Here is a 7,436-nt window from a genome sequence, read left to right as displayed (position 1 = left end):
TTTTAATTGCCAACTTGGATGTCCTACGTGACAGTCCAAATTAAATTTTATTTAATTAAAAACCTATTTTCATCCCAACAACTGGACATCCAAGTTGACACTTAAAACCCATTTAGCCTTCCATGTAGGACTGCCGTTAGGGAGGTAACGAATTTTAACGGTTGAATGACTACTTCATAACAAAACGATAACATAAGTGATTAAAACGTAACATTTCAAACAAAAGTGACTAAAATGTAATATGAGACAAACAAAAGTGACTATTTTTATAGTTTATCCAATATTATAACTAGATGAATTGTTAATTTTTTAAAAATGTATTTAAAAAGGTATCAAAGAGAAGTGAGCAAATTTGACACACATTAACATGTAATTGTCCTATATATGAGATATATATGACCATTATCTATTTTAAACAAGGGCCCTCTGACTATTTTCAGACGTGACTGGTACGGCATTTGCTCAAAGGTTGAGCAAGATTAAAGAAACAAGCCTCGACCATGTAGTTCAAAATTATCGAATTTGAGAAGGAGAACAGAGCAAACCTGATGCGTCTGCTCCGATGACTGCGAGCACACAGATTGTACACAATTGACCCTCCTGGGTAGGCACGAAGCGAGTAGTACAGGAAGGACAAGATACATCTTTCTGTCCTCGGTAAATCGGGACGTAAGTTGCCCCGCATGTCACAAAAGGGTTCCTGAAATCGTAGTTTAACTGAGATGCATCTGTCATATTCCTCTCCGAAGACTGGAGTACTTGCCTCGCTGCCTTTGAATGGTTCTCGTTAGGGTTTGTTTCTAGAAGACGCCTGGCGAAGTTAGCGGCTGTAGCCAGGTTTTTTGCCTTGAAACAGATGGTCATTGCGTTTCGCAGAGCAAGTCTGAGATGAGGCATTTGAAGGTTGCAATGGGTGAAGTAGGCAGCGAACTCCTGCTGGCGTACCGGATTGTCTTTCAATTCTCTACGCTTAAGCTCCATCTGCAGACCAAGAACATACTCCTTGGCGATGATAATTAACTCTTTGACTTCATCAACTTCCCTCCTCGACTCAACAACAATCAATGGAATTGTATGAAGAATGCTGAGGAAAAGCCGAAGAGCCTCAGTAAATTTTCCATCTGTTGTGCCCTTGTACCCAGCCTTCAGCTTCTCGTCCAGCTGAGAAAAGTTGAATACGAGAGCGGGTGGACCCCTCACATTAGGACTAGCAGACTCACTCCATCCCCTCTCAACTGCCAAGGACACCACCGGCGCAGATGAAAATGCACGAAGATAGCTATGGCTGCCAGTGTGAAGATCGAGAAACATGGATTTTAAAGGAGCAAAGTTTCTTATTCCAAGTTGCCTGCTTAGCAAACGCATGGCTGTATCAAAATTGCCAGCAGCCGCATGATCAGCGGCAAGAGACGACCTCTGAGTCCAAATTTGATTCACAGGCATACCAGGAGTTGGTGCCACGAAAACAGAAGAACGAGCATTAACCCTTGGTGTCTCTACCTCAGGAGGGAGAGCATTAACCCTTGGTGTCTCTACCTCAGGAGGGAGTTCCAAGTCTTCAAGGTCCCATCCACCCTCTTCATTGCCTTAGAAGTCGGTTTGATGAAGAGACGATGAAACGGATCCTTGTGAATTCACCGGTTTGTTAGAGCCAATCGGATATTTCAGTTTGGCGGGGTGATAACTCAGGAGCTTACACAGTCAAAAGCAGCTATAGATAGCTTATTACAGAGAGTTTACATGATACTGGAATGAATACTTTCTTTACAAAGATGTAGAATCTTAAAGTGGCGAATAAAAAATGAATACCTTCCATAACCTATTATGTTTCCATCTATACATCTATTTTTAAGCAGATTAAATAAGTAGATTATTGTCGTTGACTGACTTAATATAATGTTTTATGGAAAGAAGAAGGAGATGTACTAATAATATAATTTAACTTAAGATTTTCGTTTGAAATGATGGTCTCATGTACCATTTTAGTTTGTCATCACATTATTAATTATTTTAACCGGTTCAGTCTACTAATGTTAAAAAAAAAACAGTTGAAATGCCACGTGGTATTTTAATTCAATTAGAAAATGTCATATGGTATCTAAATGTATTAAAAATAAAAATAAATTTATAATTTTTTAAAAATTCTAAAAAATAAATTAAAAAATTTAGAGAGTTACTGTTGACTTTGACCAAACCTTTGAACATATTGATTGAACGTTGACCGGCTTTTGATCGTTGTTGATCGAACATTGACCTAGAAGTATTTTCAAGTTTATATTAAAAATTATTTTTAAATTTTTAAAAAAATTCTAATATATAAATTTCTCTATTCTTTTTTAATTTTCATTACTTAACTAATTTTCAGTTTTTAATTTTTTTATTGTATATATTTTTGAAACAAATAATTTTTAAATTATCGCAATTTTCTAGAGCTTATATATTCTGAGAAAAATATTTGTTTAAAAAAAGTATTATAAAAATTTTAAAAAATTAAAAATAGTTAAATTATGAAAATTAAAAGAATATAAAATATTAAAAATATTTTTTCATTAACTAAAGAACATTTCATTTTTAAAATTTTGAAATAAATTTATAATATAAAACTTGTATTAGATCAACAATCGATTAATCTCGAGTCAAAGTCAAAGATACCTTTCTAAAAATTTTAATTATACAAATTAATTTAAGTTTATATTCATTCTCCTATTAAAAAAGAATAATTTTATATTCTAAATCACTACATACAGTAAAAAGTAGTCTAGGCGCATGAAAGAAAAAAAAAAGTCTTCTTTTTACTCCTAAACGCGTTTAGGGATTTTAGCCAAGGTGTTAGCAAATAGCAAAAATAACTTGACTTAGAGTTGACTTTGGGTTGTCAACAGAAGTCTATCATGCAAAGACTTCGACGACTTAGTTAAGAAATGTGTTCTCATTTACGGCCATACAAAAGTCTATATATATGTTTTCATTTATGGCTATGTTATATTTGCATGACATCCGGCGTAACTATAAATTAATTTAACAGATGTGAATTAATATTTATTTTAAGAGGCGTAAAATATATACATTTTATTTCACAGACAGATTACGTATTTTTTAAATATTTGTTTTTAATATTTTATTATATTTATGTATCTCTAACTCTGTTTGTGAAAACCAAATATTTAATACTACACCAATCTTAGAAGCAGGTCTTTATACTCGCTTTATGAGGTGTAATTAACGTGTTGCTGACTTATAGTCAAGCTTGGTGTTGTGACATGCTTTGTACAATGTCTCTTTTCAATAATACCATATATGACTTACCAAAAAAAATAGTGAACTGATACAAAATTGGGGATCGAATGTATAGATATTGGTGTTTTTGCTGATAGAGATATTATTGTAGCTTTTTTTTTCTTTTTTATTGGATAATAAAGTATTAGTTATAAAAAAAAAGAAGATAGTGTAACACATATTATTTAATACATACTAAAATGTAATTATGTAAATTTAAAATCAAAATTCATAATAATGCTTCTATATGAAGAACATTTATGATTTTGCTCTTCCAAACTTCAATCACAAGCCATTTTGCAATGAAACCTTCTAAAAGCAAATGATACATATATCGGAAAATAAACTCAAAACTATCCTAAATTAGGGTCCTGAGTTGGGATCCTAAAATAACCATTTCTTTCCTTTTTATTTCATATATTTGAAGATATCCCTAACATAAGGAAATGCCCATATTGTATGAATATTTATGCGGTTGGATAGGCTGGTCTAATGGCAAGCCCGCAAAGACCTTGGGAGTCGGCCACATTCCTTTGCATCCTTATGTATCCATTTTCTCCCCAATCTTCACCCCATTGATTCTTCACCAACCAGTAATCGGTACCATCGTCGCTGGTCCCGAATCCAACGATAGTGACAGCATGGTCGGGATTAGTTCCGCAGTATCCATTGAAAATCCCACTGCTGTAATGTCTAAAATCGGTTCCGCTACCTTCAATGCTAACTGCGACTGGTTGGTTCGAGACAGCCTTAAGTAACTCTTGCTCACTGTTGGTAGGTACGGATTCATAGTTGCTGATATGGGCAACTTGGGATGCCTGTTTTTGTAAGTCACAAGTTCCTTGCATAGCTTGATATGGATAATTGTCTTCCTTGGTTAATCCATTGTTCTGAATGACGTATTTGAAGGCTTCTATCTTGTTACCACCGTTGCAACCATTGCTATTACCGCTGCAGTCCAATACTTGTTGCTCGGACAATGAGACCAGGTTTCCGTTCGTGATTTGGTTCAGACCTTCCATGGCTGCCACTGCAGCAAATGCCCAACAACACCCTAACAACAAAATGCCAACGTTTAATAGGTTAAAGTGTTTAATTCATTAGGAAAAAGAACTGAAAACTTTAAAGTATTGAGATATGCGCAAAGAATTTCAAGCAGTTATAAAATCTTACCGCATTGCTCTTGGTCCTTAACAGAGGTGACAGCGCCTTTCGATTTCCAATCCAAGCTTGTCGGAACATCTGTAAACTCGGCGTAGCGAAACGATGTTTCCATAGATGTCATTGTGTTGCCTGGATTAATGTATCCGGTACGAGCTGCGACGAATTCGTCATGTGTCAAGTCCGAGTACTTGTTAATACTCAACTTGTATGTTCTGTTTCCTGCATTATTAAAGTTCTGAATATATTCCAAGTTCTCCTTGAATATCTTAAAGCGTTTATCTTTCTCAGCTTTGTTCTTGTAATTTCGACCATGCTTAACCATCCATTGCTCATGTTCTGCAATGGCTGATTCATACACAGTGCGAGACATTGCCTGAGTTGCTAAAATCCCGACAATGAAAAGCAAGACAAAGTTTGAATTAGTCATTGTTTCTAAGAGGAGGAGTTTTGGTAAGAAATTGGGAAGTAGTGAAGAAGTGAGCAGCCCCATGGTAGATATTTATAATCGATCAAACAGATACTATTATCATTTAATTTTTTTAATGTTATGATCAAAAGAGTTAATTGTTGCTTGTTTTCACGCGTTCCCTTTTTTTCTATTGGACTTTAAATTATGAAGACTTTTCATGCATATCGATTGGAAAAATGAATGATGGAACTCGGAAGAGAATTTTTGTACATGTTCCTAGCAACAAAGTGATAAGAACCATATCATTGTTGACTTAAATCATCGATTCCTAATACAAGAGGTTTAATATGGGTTCGGCAGTAAAAAAAAGTTTTCATCTCAATTTTTATTTTTTATTGGTTGACAATAATTTACATTATTTTCAATTATACGTTATCAGTTGAACTGGTCGTATCATCTAATTTTAATCTAAATTCGACAACACATCCTATCAAATTATATAATCTTAAATTAACATGGAAAAAATTGGGAAAGATGGATTAATTTGCAAATAGCTAGACAAAACATTTTAAAATTTGGATAAGCTAATTCAAAATTAAATAAAATAAGAAAACATATTTTTAAATTTTAATTATAAAATATGTTAATATTACTATATTTCGCAATATTTTATCGTTATTTAAGTAATAAAACATATTGGTGAAATTTAAGCTTGAAATTGTTTTAGAAATTGATCCCAATTTTATCTATAAACACTTCTCTTTTTTTGGACACTTCTGTCCAAAGTATAATCATTTAATAATAAATATCTAAGTTGTTTTCACCTATGAATATTCCTAACCATTCCATGTCATGAAGTCTTTTAAGAAATAAATATCTAAGTTGTTTTCTCCTATGAATATTTCCAAACTTTCCATGTCAAAAATAAATCTGCTTTGAAAGGCACAAGCTTTCTGTTTTTCTATTACAATTTTCATCAATTTACTTATTTTGGTAAAAAATAATGAAAAACGCCAATTTGTAAACAATTTCAAAATATGATTTGAGTACCTCAAAATTTTTATTCTACCCCCATCTAATATGGTAAAAAAACCTATTTTCATTTTAGTACACGTGATACTACTATAAAAAAAAAACCTTAAATTTCAAATTTTACTTATATCGATATTGCATATTTCTATTATTTAATCTTAACATCATTAGTCTTCTTTTGTAATTATTTTTTTAACTATTAAATTTCGATATTTTTTCTAAAAAATATTTACCCAAACAAAGTAATTACAAATACTAAAATTTTGAAATACTTATGCTAACAGTTTAAAATTGATTTTTCAGTACATTGACACTTTAATTTTAAATTTAAAATTACTACCCACCTTAAAAAATAGTGTAGGCATGAAAAGGGATATTCTTTTCACTCCTAGACGTATAGGGATTTTAGCAAATTGCAAACACCTTGACTTAGAGTTGACCTTGGGTCTTCAATAAAAGTCTGTGTTTTCATTTTATGGGCAATGCAAAGACTTTGACTTTGATTATTTATTTCGTTAACAAATACTTAGCTGCCATTTGCATGAGACCCGGCGTAATTAAATAAATGTTTTCTCTTTCCTGAACAGAAGATTTTATAAGACTACAAAAAAATAGCTGTCTTGCTATTGACGTGTGAGCACAAAAACAATGGGTTTCCCCACGGCACTTCCTACTTAATTGGCGCATGATTTGCATATATTGCTACCATTATATTTTTGTACTCAAGATTAATTGTCTAGGGCTTCAAATTATCATCTCATATTTCAAATAATAATAATAATAATAAAGTGATAAAATTATATGATTGATAATTCAACTTTTGATATTAAAAAATTAATTTAGGGGTGAATTGGTGAAATTAGCCTTATACTTATATTCAGGTGAGAAAGAATTGTATAAAATTGTGATTTCACGTCATTTATATCACTTTCTAATAAGAGAATGACAAATCAGACTTATTCCTCCTGAATTTTAGCATTTTCAGTTGGATTTAAATTTTGCCAGGAGGAAAATGTTGAAATCAAGAGGAAAAATCTGATTTGTCCTATTAGAAAAAGATATGGATGGCGTGAAATCACAATTTCATACAACCATTTCTCATGTCCGAGTTATGTCTAAAATAAATGTTAGAATACAAATAATTTTGAAAACAGAAAAAAAAAAGGGAGATAGAAATTTGGATTGGCAAAATAAACTCTACAAAAATATCTAAATAAGAACGATACCATCCAATAGAGGACAAGAATTGAAATAATTTTCTTTTCTTTCCATATGAAAAAGGCATTATGATTTGTTTTTACTTTCCGATTTTATAAAAAAAATTTCATTTTAGTCCACCATTTAACTTTTCTCTTCTTTTAGTCTTCAAAATTGTATTTTTTGTCAAATCACCCTAAAATGGATGAAAATGTTAACTTTTGTTAACTTCATTGACGTGGCATACATGTAGATTGCCACGTGGATGACATGTGAACATTTAACTAATTTTTTAAAATTTAAAAATATTTTTTTATAATTTTTATACTCCTTTTAATAATTTGAATGATTTTTAATT

The 7,436-nt window shown here is 31.9% G+C and overlaps 2 protein-coding genes across 2 annotated transcripts; both read right to left on the bottom strand.

Annotated features, from left to right (window-relative positions):
- Nucleotides 1-328: 328 nt before the first annotated feature.
- LOC107963778 (coatomer subunit alpha-1-like) lies at nt 329-1,819 on the bottom strand. The gene is made up of 2 exons (XM_016900252.2): nt 1,537-1,819; nt 329-1,500 (listed from the first exon to the last, which is right to left on the bottom strand). The coding sequence occupies exon 2, from the start codon at nt 1,441-1,443 to the stop codon at nt 514-516; it is 930 nt and encodes a 309-aa protein (XP_016755741.2). The 5' UTR covers nt 1,444-1,500; nt 1,537-1,819; the 3' UTR covers nt 329-513.
- Nucleotides 1,820-3,482: 1,663 nt separating this feature from the next.
- Nucleotides 3,483-5,074, bottom strand: LOC107963769 (ervatamin-B). The gene is made up of 2 exons (XM_016900240.2): nt 4,450-5,074; nt 3,483-4,330 (listed from the first exon to the last, which is right to left on the bottom strand). The coding sequence occupies exons 1-2, from the start codon at nt 4,928-4,930 to the stop codon at nt 3,744-3,746; spliced, it is 1,068 nt and encodes a 355-aa protein (XP_016755729.2). The 5' UTR covers nt 4,931-5,074; the 3' UTR covers nt 3,483-3,743.
- Between the last annotated feature and the right edge of the window lie 2,362 nt (nt 5,075-7,436).

Source organism: Gossypium hirsutum, chromosome D11 (assembly GCF_007990345.1).
Source record: "Gossypium hirsutum isolate 1008001.06 chromosome D11, Gossypium_hirsutum_v2.1, whole genome shotgun sequence".
NCBI classification, from domain to species: domain Eukaryota; kingdom Viridiplantae; phylum Streptophyta; class Magnoliopsida; order Malvales; family Malvaceae; genus Gossypium; species Gossypium hirsutum.
This window is presented reverse-complemented; position numbering and strand designations above follow the sequence as displayed.

Coding starts and splice junctions, on each gene's coding strand:
- LOC107963778 (XM_016900252.2), bottom strand. CDS start 1,443: ATGCCTGTGAATCAAATTTGGACTCAGAGGTCGTCTCTTGCCGCTGAT.
- LOC107963769 (XM_016900240.2), bottom strand. CDS start 4,930: ATGGGGCTGCTCACTTCTTCACTACTTCCCAATTTCTTACCAAAACTC. Junction 4,331..4,449: donor TAAGGACCAAGAGCAATGCG/GTAAGATTTTAT, acceptor TTTTGTTGTTAG/GGTGTTGTTGGGCATTTGCT.